The sequence below is a fragment of the Galleria mellonella genome, unplaced genomic scaffold, assembly GCF_026898425.1.
Source record: "Galleria mellonella isolate WM207_F2 unplaced genomic scaffold, CSIRO_AGI_GalMel_v1 utg300, whole genome shotgun sequence".
Lineage (NCBI taxonomy): Eukaryota > Metazoa > Arthropoda > Insecta > Lepidoptera > Pyralidae > Galleria > Galleria mellonella.
Window position 1 is genome coordinate 4715363 of NW_026442068.1, and position 23945 is coordinate 4739307.

Below are 23945 nucleotides of genomic sequence, written 5' to 3' on the forward strand. Positions count from 1 at the left end.
GGAATGTATATTTCTGTATTAAATTTCATTCAAATTTGGTCAGCCATTTAGGTGTCTTTTAGTAATAAATAACAAAAACATTTTTACAAGTATTTATAATATTAAGTAGGATTATATCAATCAATACATATAATAAAATCGTAACTGGTCGCTGTCTGTACATGTAAGATATACAAGAAAAACTATTGTAGGTGGGCTTTATGAACGCAATAGAATCTAAAATAATGATTTTAAGAATTTTTGTCTGTTTGTCTGTACGTTTGCGTGTGTTAATCTCAAGAAACGGTTTAACCGATTTGAAGGCAGTGTTTACTAATGCATTGCGCTTTACTTTACTTAATATTTATTGTTTGTTTTATTTCAATCCGTTACTAAATAAGAAAGTTATGTTAATCTAAAGGATCGCATATAAAATGCTATAAAATAACTGATCAGTTGAATTGGCTGAAACTTTATGAAGGTATTAGGTACGTAATTATCATTTAAGTGTATAATACAATATAAGACCAGAGACATAAAGAGTTCCAATGGGAATGATATACGGGAACTATATAGTTAAAAGCGACTTTAAAAATTATTTGAGCTGACTTTAAATATAAAATAAAACATATACAGCGTTATAGAATGATTTCATTATTTCATTAAATATTTAATCTAGAACGGAATATATAATGAAGTGTCTAAAATATTAACTCATTGATTGGTAATTAAGCTCAAATATTTATCCATAGAATAAATCGTTTACCCATTTTTAAATATACCTATAATATAGTCAATTGTGTGACCTACTAATATTCCTCGCTAATATTCAACTACAACTTGCACTTGACAGGTTTTATATAATTGCTATTCAGAGCCTTTGTACGAAAACCACAAATGCATGTCACTGCATTGATTTTGATGCGTGCAGTTAATTATGATCTAAACCTAATTAGAAATTAAGTTCAAGCCAGTGGTAAGTATTCATTAATACGTTTAAAAATGCTTTCACGACTGTAGTCTAAACAGGGTACTCTATTTGTTTATGACACAATTAACTTGGTTCTAAGAATAAAAAAAAACTTTTTACTTAATTGGAATGCATATTCGAAACTTACATGTTTTTAACTGGAGAGTTAGTAGAAAAATTTGCAAAAAGTTTTAGTGCCGGTCAGTATCAATTTTATATTCAAGATATTTGCCTTTGACAGTCAGGTAGTTGTTTGCTTTACATTATATATAAGCATGCCTAGTATCGAAAATAAGTTCATCTGATACGAAACGAAACTATTTCTCGAGATATGAATTGCGACAAAACAGACAACATATTGCAGACAACTGTGATGACCATGAAAAACCGATATCACTTACAAGATTTACATTATTTCCCTTAGTTTACATATGCTTTGTGAGAAACACACTATGCTCTTTGGTATTAGTACATCATGACATATTCTACATTTAGATAATTACCTATAGTTACTTACTTACTGAATTAATGTAGATAATTCGCGGCATTGTTGCAATCGCATTATCACTATTATATAGGACAAAGGGTTTCGAGTTAATTTCCACATCGTGCTCTACACCATAGATATAGATTTATGGTGACGACAATAGATACCTTAATTTTTAAAAATGTGCCATCCTGAACGGCATTAATAAGCACGGTATGTTAATTTGTATAAATGAAATGCTAGGTTTGATTTTCATTCGGTAAATTTTAAGCTAACGAATTGTGGTATGTACTTAGTTTTTTGCTGTCTGCTTTTTTATAATACAGAGACTTTTAATTTATGGATGTAGACATTGATGTAGTAATAAATATCTTTATAACCATTTTAAATGGATGTCTGAAATATTTTTAGACTATTTTGATGTAAGTAGAAAGGCAAATTTTTTTGCGACATCGATTTAGATAGTTAAAAGTTTCGTAAGTACATGCTGACATACGCGATAGTCCTTCCATTACTTCCTTCAAAAGAAAACTGAATTCACACCTTTTAACCAATAGTACATGATTGAATTGAATGAATTCTATGCGCTTATACATATGTATATACATTTATCTATTTACTTATTTATTTATTTATATATTTATTCACAATTTGTGTTTGTTGTATTTACATTATTTTTACTGGTACCTTTCCTGCACTAAATTACCCAAATTAAATTATTTTCTCTCTAACTATACTGGGTTGGCTGGAAGAGATCTCTTTCAGAGATAAGTCCTCCCTTGCTAACAAGTTGTTAAACTAATCGTCGCATGTATTGTTTAAGTGCAATAAAGCATATATTATATTTAAATGTAATAATTATTAAATAATAATCAACTAGAATATACGTAAGTTATATCGGTAGTTAGTAGGTATATTAAAATATAATCTGTTTAGATGTATACCTGTGGCTGCTGTACGTAATATGCAATTAATAAATGTTACAATTCTTTTCTTGTTTCGGCTATTCGATCATATAGTTTTAAAATTAACTTTATATTATTATTACTATTACTCTATATTTGGTATGATTTTTAAATTTAATTACATGTGAAGATTCATAAAAAATATACCTTAGCATTTTAATTTTTTTTTACTTATATGCCTTATTAGCATTGGGCTAGACACGTTATTTCCCTTAAAAGTATTTCCAGGTGATTTGGATGCGATAAGTTCTATTCTTGATCAGGCAATATTTTAGGAAGGCTATTTTTCAGAATTAACTCAGGTTTAGGCTTGTTTCCAGATATTTGTCTTGTTCATTATATTAATGAAGTACTCAACTGAATAGACCAGTAAGTTCAATTAAATATATTGCCTGCAAAATGTAAATAATTAAACCTTGCCGGTCAATTGGTTATAACGCCGGCACCCTAGATAAGGCATGTGAAGTTTTCATGGTGACATTATCTGAATAAACATGATGTCTACCATGTTGGAAATTAACGAGAAAAAATAAATTGTCATTGTATATTTATAAGATGCTGTGAGGATCAAATTTACTATGAGTATTTTAAGACCTTGTTTCTTATTAAATTCAGACAATAAAAATATTTCTACAGATAGTGGTCAAAATAATGTATTATTTTTAATTTGTAAGATCAAACGTAAATAGATACCAATCTAATCATAACTCTACATATGTCTAGTATTATACATGCCAGTTTATCTGTTTATTTCTTATCGCCATAACTGTAAAAACAGCATGAAATTTGGCATATCAAAACCTATTCAACGTAATCAAAACCTATTAGATAAATACAAAAGAGCAGGTTATAAATTGATATATTTGGAAGTAAAAAAAAAAACAAGAAAAATTTCATATACTTTATTAATTATAATTTTATACATCCAAGTATATTGGTTTATTCTTGAAACTGTGTCGCCATATTTCAAAGAGGCATATAGTAGAGTGAAATCTGTAGAAGATGGCGAGTGGCATAGAGACATGTGTGATAATAGTCCACGCCCAAGGTCCATAGAATGACAGATGAGCTGGCCTGAACTCCGCTCGATTCTGTAATGGAGATAATTAAGCAATTACTTATGCATTTTATTCAGCACAGATATTATATTTCGCAATCAATATTGAGACGTTGTTGATTTAATTTACTTCACTGCATCATCATTTTAAACATTAATTGTCTACTTCTGAACATTTTCCTTTAAAGACTATCATAAAAAACCGTCTTAGTCGCCTATGTCTACTGACTGATTCAGATTTTAGTTTACCTCATTTAGTAGACGCTATTTAACCATATCGGTTATCAGTTCCTTGAGCGAATAATAAAGTATACTAGAGCGAAAAATATACTATACTACTAATATTAGTACTAATGTAGAAAATTATAATTATATTCCAAAAAAAAATGTTTTTGATTATGATGTATACATAGTTAAATCGAAATGCGATTGCTGCTTCACTTTTTTATTAATTGGTGTAGAGTTATTGTTTGTAATAATAATTATATAGCAAGTGTAGCAAACAGTTTTAATATATATTCATTCAAGTTTATATATATATATATATATATATATATATATATAATTGTTGTTGTAGTATTATTTATATTGTTATTATTTGTATTTATACCATATATATACGTTTTGATAAGAAGATAGTTTTTTAGTACTTAAACGAACATACATCGTCATCAGCTAAGGTGAGTTATAGGTCTAATTAAATTTACACTATTTGTTTGCTATTTCTATCAAGGTAAAATGAATGTACATTACTTTCTCAAGAGTGTTAATAGCCCACATTGCCATGTTAGCGACGAGTAGGAATGTGACTAGTTGTCGTCCAGGCTTTTCTCGCCTTTGTTCTGATGTGGTACTACGTCGCCACCAAGCATCTATTATGAACAGAGATTGTAATATAGTCTGCAAAGGAAAAAATAGGTATTATTATAATTCTGATTAAAAATTAGAACGGTATGTTAATTAATAAATAAAGATACACAATTTCTGTACCCACCTGATTCAAGGATAAAAACTCTGAGAAAAAGCCGGTGAGGCCTGCACCCTGGTCGCTCTGTAAAGTATGGTGACAGCCTATCAAGCTGAACATACAATATACGAACATGCCCGATTGCGCAAGGATCAGGAGCGATGTGTCTAGTCCAAGAACCGCTGAAAAAGTGAGTTATATATGTATGTATATATAAATATTTAACTTTATATATTTCATGTTACTGAAATAATTTAAGATTTTGTTTCACAAAAATGCGACTTTAATCCTGGCAAAATTAATATGTGGTCAAATTGGAATAAAATCCTTTCATTCTAAAAGATAATTGGGTCAGTATTTGGCAAATATATCGGGTAATGTACTTACACATAAAAAGGCGTAGTTCAAATTATACCTACTTTTCTTACGTTAAGTATTTGCAAAATTCTCATTAGTACGCCACGGTTTCATTTTCTTTACATTTACCTACGCTTTATATATTTGTTCTGTGTTTATTTTCGATATTTATTGGCTATGTTTTTGTTTTAGATAAAGTTTGTACATTTTATATAAAAGTAACTTAAAGAGATCATTAAAATACCTTCTGATTTTCTTTTATACGGTAGTACTCTCATTTGTTTAAGAGCAGCCGCTGCAGCTATGAGAGTCAAAGAATAAAGCACTAACTCGCATATATTGACTTCGAATATAGCATCCTGAAATTTTTAATAAAGTGATTAATGATAAGTTAGTAGTGGAATAATTTGTTAAAAAATATAAAATACTATTTACATTGACGGTATCGGGGTTGTTCACTAACACGAAGAACATGATGAGAGATATAATGGTGATGACGATAAGCAGAATCCCACCAAAGAGGCCACGGTGTGCATGTGAGCAGTCTACGGAGAAGTGATGCAGAGCTGCGCGGCTCCCATGCGGAGAACTCACCCCTAGCATACCCGCTGTAAAATAAAAGCAAATGTTTAGAATAGTTACATAATGCGGTAATAAAATACGTAAAACAAAATTTTAAGACAGGATAAGTTACGATGAATTTATTATGGGGCACAAACCGAAACACCAAGACCGACTAAAAGTATTAAAATTTATTTTCTAAATTGATTTCACCAAGAATCAAGTTAGATTAACGAAGTCATCTCTATTTTTTAAGTAACAGTATTACCGAATTGTTGAAGAATTTTCTCAGGTGTCACAGAATTATTACGTGACTTGGCTTTGGCATAGTTAAATTTTTTTTCAAAGTCCTCTGGCGTACACTTCACCTAAAAATTATAAACATGATTATAGTTAAATATATTACAAATATATAATGATATTAAATCTAAATATTTATGTTCAGTATAGCAGTAGTACCTCTTTCCACATTTCATATAAAATGACAGCACAAATAAGAGAATATTCAATGGTGCATGGAAAAAGAAAAGGAGATGCGTTTTGTAGAAGTGTTCCCATAATGTTAGATCTTTGACAAGGAATTTCAGAGGTGTCATTGAGGTGGGTGCTGTTCGAAATATGATGAATTTCTAAGTGATGTATCTCGTGTTTCGTTTCCTCAACCAGAACATATAACCATTCACACAAGTTGGTGGCTATCATATGCATAAATCCGAATCTCTGAATCAACTTGTAACTGCCAGCTTCGATGTCTTTGTTTGTAAGAAAAATGAATTGCATTTGCGCCAGTGTTAGTGTCATTCGCAGACCAGGAGTTATAACAGCAAGAACGGACCGGCAACGATCTGTTGTCTCAAAATATTCGCCGAATTCTAATCCACTGTATACCATAGAGCCAATACCGAAAGCTGAAAAAATTAATAATTTCTTAAAATGGTCGAGTCGTACATAACAAACGTAGGTATAAGAAAAATGTAGCCATAAGAAAGTAATGAATATTTGATCGCTTACCAATAGCACCTAGTCTTAAATAGAAACTCCCATAACGAGATATATTGCTCTCCTTCAATTTAAGTTTCTCGCCAGGCGTCGTTTTGCCATTTTTTTCTTCTTTTTCAGGGTCTTCTGTAAATATTTTAAATGGTTAAAACACTAATCGTTAGTGATAATTAACAATATCTGTATTTACATATTTGGAGAGGAATTTTCCGGTACATTAATACGAATGGCTAAAAACGTTAGTGGAATGGAAACTGAAGAAGGCAATATTCTTTGCAGTTGTAATTATGCAAACAAGATGTGATTTTAATGTCGCATTTTGTAAAGCAAATGTGGCTAATTACTGAAGTGTGTAGTTGTTTTATTTTCCCATTTAGTTATTTAGATTAAACGAGCTAAAAATAATTTATGACTTACCGTAGGTATGTATAATTAGGTTTACAGCTTTCTGGCGCATTAGAGTTGCATATTGAAATATTACGAATAGAAGTGAAACTAAATAAAGATACAAGTAAAAACCCTGAAAACGAAAAATTTATTTTTATTTATAGAAATTTATAGAAATTATATATTATATATAAAATGATTATATATTATAAAAATAATTATATATAAAAATATTAAACAATACATAATTTAATGATGTACATTGTTAGTAGTAATACCGAAAGCCAACTTTTTGGTGATAGTTGTTCAGTTTTCTAAATAATATCACTGGCGGTTTTTTAATAGATGATAAAGGAATGTATACGCTGGTAGCGCACCAGTGAGGGATAATAGGTGAGAATGAAAAGGCAGGTCAGTTAGTCCATCGTGATACATTCAGCACGATGGTTTCCAGGAGGGATCACGTGGAGGTCGCCCCGACAGGGTATATTACTAAAAATGGGTTGGTAGTTCGCATTACTAACAATCCCTTTCCCCCTGACGGTTTAGTGCACCTATTAGAAATAATCCGGTGAGTTAGTATATTAAATCTATGTACCTGATAATATGCGTTTGGAACACCATTCGCGATAACTTCAGTGACAGGAAAAGCTAGACCAAGAACAACTAACAGCTTGGCATATAGTGCAGATAATGCTTTGCTCAGAGCTTCACTGCAAATTGAGAGTGTAATAATTAGTATACTATCTTAAATCAATCAATACATATAATAAAATTGTAACTGGTCACTGTCTATATATTTTATATGTGATTCTTTAGATTGGTATAACTTTTTTATTCGGTTCATAACCGATTGAAATAAAATAATTACTAAATATTAAGTGGAGCAAACCGCTACTCATCAGAGAAAACCACATTCAAATCGGTCGAGCCGTTTCTGAGATTAGCGTGAACAAACGTACAGACAAACAGACAAAAATTCTAAAAATAATTGTTTTGAGTTTTATTGCATTCATAAAGCCCCCTTATAATAGTTTTTTTTTATATATCTTCCATGTACGATTTTATTATGTGCATTGATTGAATTTGATTGCTTAATTTTTTTTTAATATATAATATTTTATTTTAATAATAATTTTTAAAACACAACAGTGTTGCTTTTATAGATAATTTATAACATGTTTGATAAGGAGATAGGTATACTGTGTGCCAGGAAATAATTAAGTGTATCATAGGTTGTTATTTTGTCTCTATCTAAGACGAATGAAACTTGAGAATCTGTAAATAACAATCCTAATAGTCGACGTAACGTAATAAATCTAAACAATGAAATCACTATCCTCTTAGAATAGTTTAATAATATTAACAGTTATGTGTAGCTGATTAGATCAATTTATAAGCATCGGTTACGCTTATTTGAGTGCGTCACCAGTATATGTATTGAAAACAATTCCACATTTTAATTACATTCATGTGGAGGTGTTTGGACTGAATGTTCACAGAGGCATTGTCAACCTGTCTGTCTATTAACAAATAAAGGGTGTGCTTTTGAACAGTGTTGACGCGTTGTAGGCGCTACGCATTGTCGGCAGTACAAAGAGGTCGCTGTAATGTTATTTAACTGGATTATATTCAATTCTAAATAGCTCTGGCCTTTGCTTATTAGATTTATAATAAGAAAAGGCCAGAGATTTTGAAATGATTTATCGTATTGATCTTATTTTATCATATATATATATATATATATATATATATATATATATATATATATATATATATATATATATATATATATAAGATCAAAGAGGTCATTATTTTTGGATGGATAACAAATATGTTTCATATTTGACATTATAATATTTTTATATAGTAATATAGATAAGAGAATAATACAGAAAGATATAGATGCCATTTTTATTTTAGATCTATTACAAGTTGAGAAAATATTGTTTCTATAAAAAATAAACGTCATTTTCAGATAATAATGTTATTTTTTAATTATTCTGACATCATTACTTGAGGTAGTTGCACAATATGTAGAAAATTATTTTAACTATGGTTATACATGATCTAAGGTTATATAATACTTACCCTAGGTACCATAGGTACCTATTATAAATATATACATAAGTACCTAGATAACCAAAATAACCTACGCTAATTTCAGCAATTATATAAACCAAATGATATGTTTTTATTTCATAATTCTCCACATTATACTCATGGATTCACTAAGATAAGCCAACAGTAAGCCGCAGGCAATGTGGAATCAGAAACAAAAGCCAGTGGTAGAAATTAATTGGACCCGAATAACAATTAGACTTACTGTCCCAAAATTTCTGCAGCGGAAGGCGGATGTTCGTGAACGGTGGAGGCGACAGAGGCTCGCGAGTGTGGTGACAGCTCGGACAGGAACCGTCGCTGCGTTGCGGCACATAATGCAAGCGCCTGCGATGGCCGCCGGAATGCTGCGATGATTGCTGACGGTCGTCTATGTGTGGATGTAGTCATATTAGCTAGCCAGCTAGATATTTACAGATTTAATTCTCTTAAATTTGAAGAGGCATTGTACAGTTTAAGTCTATAGCGTAATATATACTGAACCCACCGATCTGACGTGACCGGGCTGACGTGCGTGCGTCATCAACATCGATGTCATAGGTACACAAACTATAGATGTTCTCATCCATACGCAATTTTGTACCGAAATTTGTACCTGGGTGTACATTTACTATAGTAATACTTCTCGCTTTGTATGAGTACAATCCCAATATCTATTGATATATGTAATTAATATTATTTATTTGTATGTAGCGCAGAACATGGGTTATGAAATTTATTAAATGCCATAATATCATCATTGCAAATGCATATGTTTTTTTAAATATAGTATATATTGTGATGTAAATAAAGTAACTAGTTATAGCTAGATACAATTTCTAAGAAAACGTATACAACAAGTATTCTTAAACTGTTATTTCTAAAAAGTATAAGGTTAGTTATAAAACGTGTATAATTTACATTATAATAGTAACGATAAATAAATCCTCCAAATATAGTCTTTAAATTGTTAAAAATAGAGTAAGAGATCAGTTGTACTCAAATTTTGCGCACTAACCTTTGACTAAAGTTTTGACTCGAATATTTTTTATGTACGTCAGTGTTACATGTATTTGTAGAATATTTTTTTATACTTTGTACATTCTAGAAATGTTATGAAGATATAGGTAGATTGTAGGTCTTTTATTTAAAGCTATAAAATTTGTCTTCAATTTCTTAAGAGAATTGGCGTAGAATTTGGTAAATGGAATTAAAATTTCGACCAAAATTTTTTCGCCTAATCTTCTAATTACTTAATTGGTGTAAGAATATCTAATATCTACGTTTGCAATATCTCTTGTAGTGGACGCTGCCCAAATTATCTAAAGATGATCCACATTTCACTGAGTATGTTTGACTAAAGAGTTTTGTACCATATAAATACAAAACAATCCTTTACAATGCGACTTCATCTAACTGTTTGCCACAGTGGCATATTTCACAAACTAATGCTATCTTTTCTTGTAATATACAATATACTAAAAATAAATATTATTTGATTAGTTACCTAGTATTAAGGTTAGCTGCGAGCTTGCTTTCAATGTCAGAAGACATCCGGCGGCTGTTGGGCTGTGAATGTGCGTGCTGCACCAGCGGCTCCGCGGGAGTCTCCAACATGGCGCGGGTGCGATCTCGGAGTCGCCCCAAGTCCGAATAGGAAGATTCATCACTGCACCATAAATAATTTTTTTATTGCATATTTACATATTTTTACATACAGCGAGCTTCATGCTGTAAGTTAACCGTTAGGTAAAAACAGAAGGCGATCTTATTATTATTGTGATTTACTTTAATAATTTAAGAAACTAAACAGATATAAATATAATTATACCCAAAACTGAACATTGTAAAAGATAAAATTGTTATAAAGTATAATAATTTGTCTTGTACTTTTTAAAGGTTAAATCAGTAATAGATTACTGAAATAACATTTTCTTAGATTACGTCATTAAGAAAGTGCATGTAAAAAATTACTAATAATACGTCTTATAACAATTTTTTATTATCGCTGTAGAAACTCGGTTAAAGGCGAGAAATAGCAAATGTATTATATTGGTACATCACTTCTATCGATGTTCAAAGTGTACATAAATATCTCGTAAAAACAAAATATTTTCCAAAGTTAAGTAAATATCTGTTGCGTACATAACGCCGTAGGTAATATCAGTACAAAGCAGTCTATCAAACGTCATAAATATTGCTGAAGCTTGTGCTGCACCGAAATCTCTTTGTAGGTGTATATGTATTTTACATTTCCCTAGATTCATATACAGTGTGTTGAATATTTTTAGGATAAATTTCGCTGATTTTATAGACTACAGACATTACGGTAGGGTTCCTGCTAAATTTGTATGCCTAGAGGCAGGTTAGCACGGCTTTATATAAACAGATATAACTTTGAACGATCGGCTTTACCGATCCTGTATGAAATCATGTTGTGCCAGTAATTTGGCTGATATATTATCATCATTATCATTATGTCAGCCGTTTACTGTCTACTGTTAAACATAGACCTCTCCAATAAGGGGAGCTTTACCAGCAATTGTCACCCTTGAAAAGCGGGTTGACAAATGCGATTAGATTTGGTGTTATTGTAAGAGGGATGCTGTTGCCCATCCTTTGACTAATTCCCTTAGTCGCCTCATACGAAGCCCATGGGAAAGAAAGGGTTAGTCCATTCTATGCCGGGACCACACAGCATGGATGATATGTATAAATGCACAACTCATTTTGTCAAATCAAGTAACGTGAATATTTATTACCTTTATAATATAGTTTAGGATAGAGCCAATTGGAGAAATATACATAAAACCTTGACAAAAAATGAATTTTTTTAAGTTACAAAGAACAAGAATTGATAGTGATAAAATGAAAGCCGAATACCTAGATCAAATAAAACTGGTGGTTGGTCGAGAACATTGTGTTACGACTAAAATATTTTCAAACTTAGTAATTCGTAAATTATGGTGTAAAATTATTAATCATCAGACAGATGATTCATTAGTCATAGGGGTCTAATTATAAATTCCGCTTGTTTGTTTACTCACGTTATACTTAGGTGTCAAGAACTATTTTCAACTGACTTGATAAAGAAGGAGATTCTCAATTCGGTTGTAATGTTTTTGTTACCTCAATTAATTTTTTTTTTTTAGAATGGCAAACAAGCTGACGGTCCACGTGATGGAAAGTGGTAACCGTCGCCTATAGACATGAGCAGTACCATGGACATAACAGTACACGTACATACTGTTTCGCCCATGATACCCATCATGCGTTGCCATTCCTGAGGACTCAGGTGTTATTCCTCTGTACCCAGTAAATTCACGCCATATCCCACCCTTCAAACCGAAACACAGCCATGCAAACACAACTGCTTCACGGTTGAAAGACGAATGGGACAGAGGTACCCAAGCAATCGACTTTTGTACAAAGTCTCCCTCCCAATTGTACAACTCTATCAGTTATAAAACGATTTGAAAAATTCTTTTTTTATATGAAAGAATATACTTATAGATAGGTCCTATATAAATTTTATTAAATTGGTACAGGAGTTTAGTTTTAAAATGGAAATAACTAGTTGTGGGACAATTGAAGTCTGCTTTTTGTAGAACGCAGTCTTAAATTATTATAAAGAGATATTTATGTATATGATTACTTTTTGAATAACATTTTGTCGTATTGTCTATTTTAGCAAAATTAATAATTAAAAAATACCACAATATTAAAATTTATTAGTACTTTAATATTAATACTATTAAAGTTTTATTGCTTTTCTTTTTATTATTGAAAATGTGCATCTCGGTTTATATTCAGCAATTTTTATGAATAAAATTAACAGTGCAAAAAATTATATATATTATAGACAGTTATTTTTGGTAATATTGTTATATCCACATGTTATGAAATACTACATCTATTTGCTTTAAAGTTTTACAGCATAAAATCATTAAATAAAATAATATTGCGGCACCCTGTGATTTTTATATTTAGGGAAATGGCGCTGTAGGTGTAGATATTGAACTATTTGGACTGCATAGTTGAGCGCAAAATCTCCAAAATGTGCATCCGTTCGCCGGAAATGTCTCTCTAAGCTGAGTTGTATCCACTCGAACCTTTTCTGAATATCAAAATATACGCGAGACTTTATTCATTCTTTTCAAACGTATTATATACTTTTCTATTTAGTGATTTACGCATTTTCTTTTTTCCCGTGGATGTCGTAAGAAGCGACTAAGGAAACTTAAAGGTCGAGGAATGGGCAGCAACGTCCTTCTTAAAATACGAGTATTACCAAAGATCAACGGTTGTAAACCCGCCTGCCAAGCTTGGCAACTATTAGCATTACCCTCTTTCATGGGGGGGAGGGGGGGTATGTTCAACAGTGGACTGTTATAACGAATTGTCTTCCACGTACGAAAGTAATTATATATTTTACTATCCACAGACGTATATCTGGAATCATACATATAACTAAAGCCAAATAATGTATGAAATTTTCAACATCATTTAGTTTAAAATAAAAAATTCTAGTCATATTAATTTATGTAACTTTGAATAAACTAAATGATCCTACTTTTTTATTTATATTCGTATGAACAAAGTCGTGAGATAAAGCTATAGTAGTAATAATAGACTATATATATGTATATTGCACGTAACAGCCCTAGTGTTGCAGGTGTCCATAGGTTACAGTGATCGTTTATCATCAAACGGGTTGTATGTTTGTTTGCCACCTTTGTAGTATAAAAAAGAATTCCACCTACAGCTTCGCTTATTAATTTCGTTTCAAAATTTGTTCTTTAATTCTTGTTTCTAGACATAGTAATGTCGGGTGTGTTTTGAATCAATTTCATTTATATATATATACTGCTTACTTATCTAAATTAAAATATAAATAAATAGAGGGAATGGACAATCAGTTATATACGTTAATATTTTTTATTTAGGACTAGTTAAACTGGAACAAGTATTCAATATCCCAATTCAATGGGTCTTATGTGATATCAGATCTTGAATTTGTATTTAACGAGATCAAATATTTAAAAAGTCATACTTAAAAAAGATTCTAGCAGTTGTAAGATGAACTCATGTAATTTTGCTTACGATATAAACAATTACAAAATATGTTATTATAATTAGGAACCTTTTCACTTTGTCCTCAAAATAAATGGTAAGTGATAAGGAGACGGTACCTTAAATTAATTTTGTAATATATTTCAAAGATATTACTTATACATACCTACTTAAATATATTATACGTACAACATATGATGTGCGGTACTCAATTTGTTCTTTGATTTAAAGAGAATTTTTTAATTGGTGTAAATAAAATACTAAACCCGCTTGTGTTATCGATATACACTGGCAGGGCTTCAGTGAGAGATGACAGGTGAGGATGAAGCAGGTCAGTTGGATAATAGTGGCGAATTCGACTGGAATTAATCACAACAGTGTTCAAGATGAACCGTGTGGAGGTCCACCTGATAGGACATATAGCTAGCAATAGGGCAGTTAGACTTATCTATTAACAATACTTTTCTCCCCGGTTTAAAAAAGTTTGTGTCAGTTATTTATTTAATATATAAACCTATGAATTTAACCATAATAAATAAGTTTCATGATCTATTTTTATCAAGTTTAACAAAACATACAATATTTTGCTATAGAGGAATATATCTGTACATTAATATGCCTAACATACTAACATAGAGGTAGGGGCAACATAACAGATTAAAAAACATAAATATCGTGAAATGATATGATAAAGCTTAAGATAAAACTGAACTAAGAGGACAAAAGAAAATACAATTCAAAAGAAACTTTAATTAAATGGTTAGGGCCTGTATTACGCTTTGTTTATGACAACTATCTGGTGTCTGCGATGCGACGTATTCATTTCCCGTGTTTTTCCAAAGAATAGCTTTTCATTTTGCATTAAGCCGCCAATATGATTAACTGTAGGTACTTATTTTACAATATTATAGGTATAAATTATTATAATATGTTTATTAGAATAGTTATTTGCCTCAACTTGTTATAGGTATATAGTTTATTTTCTAATTATAATACATTTTAGCTAATCTTACCTCTTTATAATATTATTAGTATTAGTATATTAATATACGTTAAGATTACACTACGAGAAAAGCTGTGTAGTATAGATAAAGTAATAAATAATCTTTTTTTAAGAAATTAAAAAATAGATTATGAGAAATATATGTTAATGTATTATAAATTTTAAGTAATAGATTGTTATAAATTTACTAAGTGATTATAAAGTCTTAATTAAGATGATATGTGAATAATGCTGAATATAATATAACAATGTAGTAAATATCTTACCTATCGTTGTCATTTTCCTCGTGCACTGTATCCATGTCTGTGACGGTGAGGCTCGGACGCGACTCGTTTGCGTCGCACAGCGGCCCGCGTTTGCCTGGACTCATCTACCAGTATATAAAATCACATTATTACTTTCATGTCCTCTCTTTTGAATTCCTAAATTGCCTTTCGGTACGTTCATTAGACGGAATTTGTTTGTGATCTCACAAACAATGGTGACTCATTATATTTTACGATTGAACAACCGCTACAGATTATCCGTGTACTCACTTTTTGTTAATATGATTTTGTGTTAACCATAATTGTTAGAATATAACTTAAAAAATCCAGAGTATATGTAAGTATATAAATTATAAATCGTACCTGTCTATCAAAATCCTTAAATGTTTGCTATATTTTTTTCTGGAATATTTTTTCATTGCCCTAATCTCAGAGGCAACACTGGGGCGTTCTACGTAGGTAATTGAATTGACACGGTACATCCAAATTGCTTCCAGTAAATGTTTTTTATTTTATTTTCCCATTTTTTGTCATAAGGTAAACTAGATAAAGGCTATTCGAGGCCGAGACACGCGACTTCAGCTAAAGTGAGCCTACTAACTGTTACGATTCTGTGTACTTATCCATGTGCTTACTTACTGTCAACCGTAGGCTTTAACCAAGTTACGTCATTTATACGATAATCCTTTAATGTCTGATTGTTTATGTCGACAACGTATTTTATTACAACGTATTGAGAATTACTTCATGTTTTTAGAGCTGACACCTTTGAGCCATAGTCGGTTTTGTCTCGTTTTATGAAGTATAAATTATTAACTTCAGAAAATTGTAAACTTATTTTGAGGCAAATAAAATTATTTATTATTATTAAGACGTATTCTAATTAAATCGATAATCTATTTAGGTACTAAATAATCATAATCACCTTACTCCAGAATTTGTGAGACTGTGAAATACTAATATTAAAATATGTATATAACATATATAACATACTGAGGTAATGAATACCAAGCAATGTCTAGATCCAAATATAATTTGATGAGTCTGTTAAAGTTTTAAAGTCGAAAAGTTAGATTTACAAACACATGGAATTTATCATGTTTATGAAAATTTTGTCAACACAACATAAAATGTAGAGGGTGGAGTTTGCAGGTAAATCTTATGTATAAATAATAAGTAAAGTAAAATAATTATTCGTATTAGTTACAATTAATTAATAATTTGTCCTCAAAATTATTTCAAACTTGTTACAATTTTAAGCGGAAATAGAAACTATAGAATATTTTATATCTTAAATTACTATAGATTTATAATAATAATAATACAATTTTTATAAGTTGAAATGTACAGTCTTGTATTTTCCAACACGTAGAGTTATAAAGTCTTACTTAAAACGTTAATAGATATTTTATTTCTTTTCGAACTGTTTCATATTGCGATATTAAAGAAAATTGTCCAGAGTACATTATACTAAAAATATATATAAATAACATACATCTTTTACTTCCTTTATGCGCTATAATTATTTTAAAATTTTTAATAAATGTTGAATAAGAATTTTTATAATGTAGTTTTATAATCTTTTTTAAATTTCATAGTAAGACAGTATAAAATTATTTATATCAACTAAGTTAATGTCTTTGGAATCTTCTTTATATACGTGAATAACGATATATACAACACATACATGTTGAGTGTGGCCGTCATCGATATCACGACTGCGATGTAGAATAGGTACTTTTATTTTAATGTATACAAAGTGAGATTAAAGAGTAAGTTTGTTTGTTTTGCGTCCGTCGGTTGGTCCGCTCTAAGGTTGTTAGGTTGTTGAATAAGTTTCTGAATTAAGAGAACTGAAAGTTTTCTCATCTCGAGATTACAGCAAAGTGTTTACCGTTTGGCTAGGATGCGGCCGCGTCGCGTCGCCCGGCGCGGGCACCCACCGCGCGCTCTGCGCCCTAGTCATGTCTCACGACGCTCCCCCTACATATACTTACTCGATATCGTCTAATTTATTTTTTAATTGCTTTCTTGACTGAAATTCATAGCCATTATTCACAGAGCGTTATCGACTCAGTAATATGTTCTATGTAAAGAAAATAATGAACTAATTATGTTTTCGTTATTGCAATTGTAACATTGTAAGAAAATAATTTTACCTTACTTACTCGTATTTTAGCAAATTCTTAATTCACTTAATGCAATGATAAATAATTTAATATAATTTAATTCCACGAAAAAAAATATTTTAATCGTAGCAAAACAAAACAAAAAATTTTAATTGTAGCAAAACAAAAAAAAAATTGAAAAACCAAATTACTGGACCGATATAATTAAAAAAGAACTTTCAGATAAAATGGAATTTTCCAAGTTGGTTTATAACTGATGAAATTATGAGGTAACAACAAAAAATTATAACCGAAATGAGAAATTCCATCTTTATTTAAATCGGTTGATAAATGCTATTTTTTCTCATAAATTTTATACTTTATACCAGTGGTTATAGGAATCATTTATTAAATCTCATCAAACTTAAAATCAAGTTGACAATACTTAATAATAATTTAAAGGCGATAATCGTAAATTAAACTTTTTGATGTTATAATTTTTCTACACAGAATTCTAAGTAGTTTAATGAGCAATAAAAATCTTAGTTCGTAGATTCTTAATTAGTATTTTAAAGTTATAAATTTTCATGTGTATATTTATTTACTATATATTATATATAGTTTAAAACTTCAACTTTAGCGTATGATTTGTGAAATTTGGCTTTTAAAGTATAATGCTACATATGAATAATTTTAGCGCGACAAATATCGATATTTATACATCCCTACCGTTGAAATTCTTGGTATTTTCATAAAATATTTGCGTGAGTGTATCGCACCTGATGCCGTGCGATGTCGCTGCACTCTAAACTTTTAAACTTCTGTGATTTACGTAAACAAAAAGCCACTTACAAATATTGATGTAAAAAGTAACTTTTAAAGAGGCCTCTTCTATTTGCAGGAATTTAGTGCTTCATTTTTTTATCTTAATTTGCACCATAATTAATTTTTACTGATCTATCAACGTAAAACAAAAAATGCATGGAAAAATGGATCTAAAAATTTAAAAGTTTGCAGTTGTGGGCAAAATTTTAAAATAATTCCAATTTACGACTTTTTTATACGACATAATATGACATGATATGATGCTATACGATACGAAACGATACAATACATACCCTTGTATTAAAATGCATTCAAATCCGAAATAATAAAAATATCCATTCATACATTCCCAAAAACTCGCTTTTATACCAATACTATAAATGAGAAAATGAATTTTTATCTTTGTTGTATTATGTCTTAGCGCTTTAATTCCTCATTAATCATCATGAAATGTAGTATTAAATCGGACGAAGTCGCGAATATATACTAGTATTAATATAATAAAAAAAAAAACTTATTACTCGTAGTTTGACGTTTTTCTATTTTATAGTAAAACTTAGCCATTGCCTGCAACTTCGACCGCGTTATCTTTCATTTCCATAAGAATCATGAGGATGATATATGTAACATCCTTTTTCAATGCTCACTTATAATATGAATGATATTTTTGTAAAAAAATCAAGATTATAAATCTACGGATTTAAAATGTGTACCTATAAGTCCTATACGTATAACTATAAGTCGAGGTTCATAAGTTTCTGGTATTTAATAATAAACTAATTTCAATAATATTTTCTCTCATCTCGTATCCGTTTTATTCCTAGTTTTATAAATTGTAACAAAGTGCATTTGAAGATTATTGAGCAAAAGAATTGCTTTAGGTACTTTTATTTTTATTAAACGAATATAATAAATGGTATAGGGTTATTTATATAATTAGAAAATACTTTCACCAAATGTTTCTGGTGAGTTCAGATCTAAATAGAACCCACCTAATTATTATAATTTGTACTTGTTGGTGTAAGTTTACGAGTATAATTAGCAAGATTTTTTTTAAGAAACTTTTTTTTTTATAACAACGGGCAAATGAGCTTGGGGCTCATCTGATTGTAAGTGACTACCGCCGTCCATGATCACCTGCAACACCAGAGGCATTACAAGTGTGCTGCCGACCTTTTTAAAGTTTTTTTTTTTAACTTAGAATGGCAAATAAACTCACGACCTTCCTGATGAAAAGTGGTAACTGTTGCATATAGGCATAAACAGCACCATAGATATCACAAAATGCAATGTGTTGTCTATTTTTTGTTTTACAACACAGGGGGCGAACAAGCATGCGGCTCACCTGATGATAAGTGACCGTCTATGATCTCACAACACTAACGGCATTGCAGGTGTGCTGCCGGCCTTTTAAAAAGGAATATGCGCTTTTCTTGAAGGTTATGTTGTCGTATCGGGTCAGAAATACTGCTGCTGGAAGTTGATTCCAAAGAGTGGTTGTGCATGGAAGAAAGTGCCTTGAAAAACGCACGGCGGAAGACTCGTCCAGACGAAATATTTGTTTATAGTCCTATCGCTAGCAATATATCTTATCAGGTTGACCTCCACAGTAGTTCTCTCTGAACACTGTCGTGCTTAATTCTAGTCGAATTCATTACGATGGGCTAACTACCCTTTTTCATTCGGGAAGAAGGGATTGTTAGTAATGCGGACTAAATAGTCGCATAGCAAACAATATAACCTGTCAGGTCGACCTCCACGTGGTCCCATTGAAAACCATTGTGCTGAACTCCAGGTGTATTAATCACAATGGGCTAACTACTGCGGCTGCTTTTTCATTTTAACTTATCAATACTCACATCACCTCTCACAACACGTATACCTTTAGCACAAATGGGGTTACTATTCCATTAAAAAAAAACCCTTTCTCATCCTTACCTAACATCTCTCAGTGGTACCTTGTCAGAGAATACCGATAACGCAAGCGGAATCACTATTTCATTTTCATCCATTAAAAAACCCGTAAAGGAATTTTTAATAAATAATAAGATCTGCTCTAATTATTTTATTATACATAGCTACTATGATATTAATTATCTTAATATTATTATGATAATATTAAGATAATTAATATTAAGATAATATTATGATAATAATTATATTAATATGATATTATCTACGTATAAGTATACGAGAATAGGTGACCTTTTATGTGTTAATCGATTATTATAATGCATGAAATGCTATAAAATTAGACTATATTTTCTGGTTAATTTTAAACTTTAACCTATAAATTTTATAATATTATGTTTTAATTTTATGATGTTAATAATGAACTCGTATCTTATCTCGTATTCTAGAATTTTTTTATATCATTCAATAAGACTCAGTTCAATAATAATATCCTATGTAATTCTATTTTTATTTGAGGGAAATTAAAAATAGTTTCAATTTATTATAAGCTGAGCATTTGTAGGTAGTTTATCTTTCTGATATATGGTTATAAAATTATACGCTTTTTAAACAATAGGTATATCATCATCATTATCATCTCAGTCATTATTTGTCCACTAAACATAGGCTTCCTCCATAGACATAGATAAGAAATGGGTCCAAGGCACCTGCATTCACTGATTCCCTGAAATGCATGGCGACTATCATTCCGTCTAATGGGAATGAGGGAAAAAGATTGTTAGCAATGGGATCTATCAGCTCTATTGGTAGTAATATACTCTAACGGGTTGACCTCCACGCGGTTCCCCCTGGAAACCATCATGGTGAATTCTTAATGAATTCGTCACGATGAGACAACTGATCTGCTTTTATTTTCACCTATGACTCTCACTGGTACTTTGCAGTTGTATAGTATATCGATGGCGCAGGCGGGATTACCATTACATCTTCACTCATTAAAAAAATAGGGGATCGACTTGCACTGTATATGCGTATATATTTGTGCAATAAAATTAAAATACTTGAATATATAATATACATTTTGTATATTAATTGAGCTGGATTGAAATAAATTGAATTACATACGAATGATTCGTATGAAGTAGATATTTTACCCACCAGATCAAAAAGCCGCAATACAGATTTATTGAAACAGTAATGTTATTCTTTGGAAATTAATATACTTTGAAAATTGTAAAGATAGAAAATCATTTTAACTCCGTACACTGCGTGTGCGATAAATAAGTAATATTAAGCAGAGAGCACTCTGCACTTGTTAACACCGTGTGTCGTGATCACTTCCAATTTGCATCTGTACTGTACATATTATATTCAAAGTGTTATAACTAATTTTACAAATATTATATGTATAACCGCGAACCATAAAATTACAAGTATTTATTTTCGTTATTTCTATTACTCTGTTTATTTTTATTCTATTAAACGATAAATTCTATGAAACAAAATAAATTGACGAAAAGTGAAATCTATTGCTTATAGATAAAAACTGTGCCAGCTTCTTTATTACATTTAAGGACCAACATGGCAATTGTATTAGAGATTACGCAATCGGCTACTATACAATTGATACTGCGTGATGTCGAACTAAGCATTTAGAACATCTGCTTTTTTAAAAATCTATCTTTAAATAATATAAATTTGAAAGTAAGATTGTCTGTTTGTTATATCATGGTACACTAATGGCCCAATCAATCGTAATAAAAATGGGTATGTACGTAATGTATGGAACAGAAAAGGACATAGGCTACTTTTTATTCTGGACAATCAATATAGTCTGGTCGCGTAGACGAAGTCGCAGGTAAAGACTAAATGAAATAAATAATTAAGTTTTTATTATTAATTTCAATGACATTCTACCTATATTGATGAGCAAAACACATTAACAGATATGCCTTTTATTACTTCAGTTTGTCTTTTTTTGTATACCACTGATGTGGCAAACAAGCATACAGCTCACCTGATGGTAAGCGGTGACCGTAGTCTATGAACGCCTGCAATACTGAAGAAACCTCTTTATCCCCCTGATTTGAAGAACCCCATGGTGTAGTCTCTTGGACACTTTGACAGGGAGCTCATTCCATAAAATGAGCGTTCGGGGGAGAAAACATCTCCGAAACCGCGTTATACGCGACCATTTAGGCTCTAGGGATACTGTAAATCTCAAATGATACTTGTATATTACTTGATACTTGTAGATTATATCGATTAGTCATGACATTTAAGCGTTAAAAGGTAATAAACAAATTTCATATTTGTAATATTAGTAAAGATTTTAATCTTTAAAAAAAATTTAGATTTTAACTGTAAGTTGTAGGTACATAGATAATATTTTTATTATTATTTTGATTATATTATTATCATTACAACCTATTAAGGCTCCTGTGTAAATATTTTCCCATAAAAAGAGCAAATAATATGTAAGCCAGGAAACTTGGTATAGAGTTTTATTACCTTTTTCTTGTCTCACTGTACTGTATTTTGTTCTCCTAACACTCTTGTAGTATGAATTTTAAGAGTTAAATAAATATTAAAAATAATAAATAATTCTTATCATAATGCAAAGAAATATAATATTTATTATTATTTTTATTATTAATTATAATTCCTATTAAACTAAATATAAATTACTTTAAATGAAATTACATTTGTCTGTTGATAGATGTTATATAGAAAAGCTCCTGGATAATAATATTAGATTTGCTTCAATTTATTTCAGTTACATTAAAAAAGAAACCGTTATAAATAAGATACTACGTCTAATTTATTTTTCAATTAGGCTTGGGCGTGTTTTTTACTTGTTTACGATTCGTTTCGGTGTGGCAACTACCTATATATGTTTAAAGTGATTTTATTTATATGTACATAAACATTGTTTAATACCCTTAAAATATTTTAGGAATTTCGCTATATACTTAGTCATTCATATAATTGGAAAAAGTAGAATAAATAATTTGCAGGATTCTCCAGAAAGTCAAAATAAAATATGAAGTTATCTATGATAAAATGAAAAATTGTAGAGTTTTCTTCATCCTTTATTGATTTATCGATTAAAAATAAATTAGGGATTATTAAAATTAAATAAAAAAAGGAAAGACTTACCCTAAGAAAATCAGAATTGTTATATAATCCAAATAAAAGAACGAACTATTTATAAAGTAAATAGTACGAATTTACTATGTGAACACCATCCTCGTCGCTCCACTTACTGAATTTCGACGATTTCGTTCGGGCCTTCCGTCTCCGTGCTAATAAATATATTAATTTTAGTTGCACGACTTAAATGTTTAGTATTGTGTCTTCTTTGTGGTCAACTGTAAAAATAGCTACATTTTTATGTGGGATTTTTTAATTGTCATGTAAAGCCAATGAACTTCGTGACCGCCAATTGTTTGTGTCACATTGTGGCGAAGATTTAATATATTAAAACCTGAGATAATACTAATTAGGACCATTATTAGATTACACTTCTGCAAATAATAAATTAGCAAACTTTTATTGTTTTAGTTACTTTATGATTTACAAATTATTTATTTGTATTTGACAACAAGTACCTATAACCTATAAGTAGTAACCTATTTTAGAACATTTTAACGTATTTTTTTAAATATAAATAAAAACACGTACTACTAGAAGAGAAATCTTTTTTATTTAAATAAACTTAATTTCAAGTATTTTTGAATAGTTATATTAATAACTATATATGTATTTGTTTCAAAACTAACATAACTAGGCACATGAATAGTTTTAGATAATGATGAGGCCGTTAATTGTTCAGTTTTATATAATAAATTCTTGGAATTATCAATATCCTAAAGAATTCTTTCTGGTCTCGTATTGTCGTTTATAAGGCATCATGGCTATTACATG

The 23945-nt window shown here is 30.3% G+C and overlaps 1 protein-coding gene across 3 annotated transcripts; it reads right to left on the bottom strand.

Annotated features, from left to right (window-relative positions):
* Positions 1–3288: 3288 nt before the first annotated feature.
* LOC113523367 (proton channel OtopLc-like) lies at positions 3289–23333 on the bottom strand. 3 transcript variants are annotated; one of them, XM_052895670.1, is made up of 14 exons: positions 23178–23333; positions 15172–15275; positions 10337–10498; positions 9056–9220; positions 7328–7442; positions 6760–6862; positions 6355–6465; positions 5803–6251; positions 5612–5711; positions 5218–5390; positions 5027–5141; positions 4453–4607; positions 4212–4358; positions 3289–3492 (listed from the first exon to the last, which is right to left on the bottom strand). In XM_052895670.1, the coding sequence occupies exons 2-14, from the start codon at positions 15273–15275 to the stop codon at positions 3319–3321; spliced, it is 2073 nt and encodes a 690-aa protein (XP_052751630.1). In that variant the 5' UTR covers positions 23178–23333; the 3' UTR covers positions 3289–3318. The 3 variants fall into 3 exon arrangements, with proteins under 3 accessions (XP_052751630.1, XP_026765113.1, XP_026765114.1); XM_026909312.3 differs by having other exon boundaries at positions 6355–6468; XM_026909313.3 differs by lacking the exon at positions 23178–23333 and adding an exon at positions 15535–15786 and having other exon boundaries at positions 6355–6468.
* Between the last annotated feature and the right edge of the window lie 612 nt (positions 23334–23945).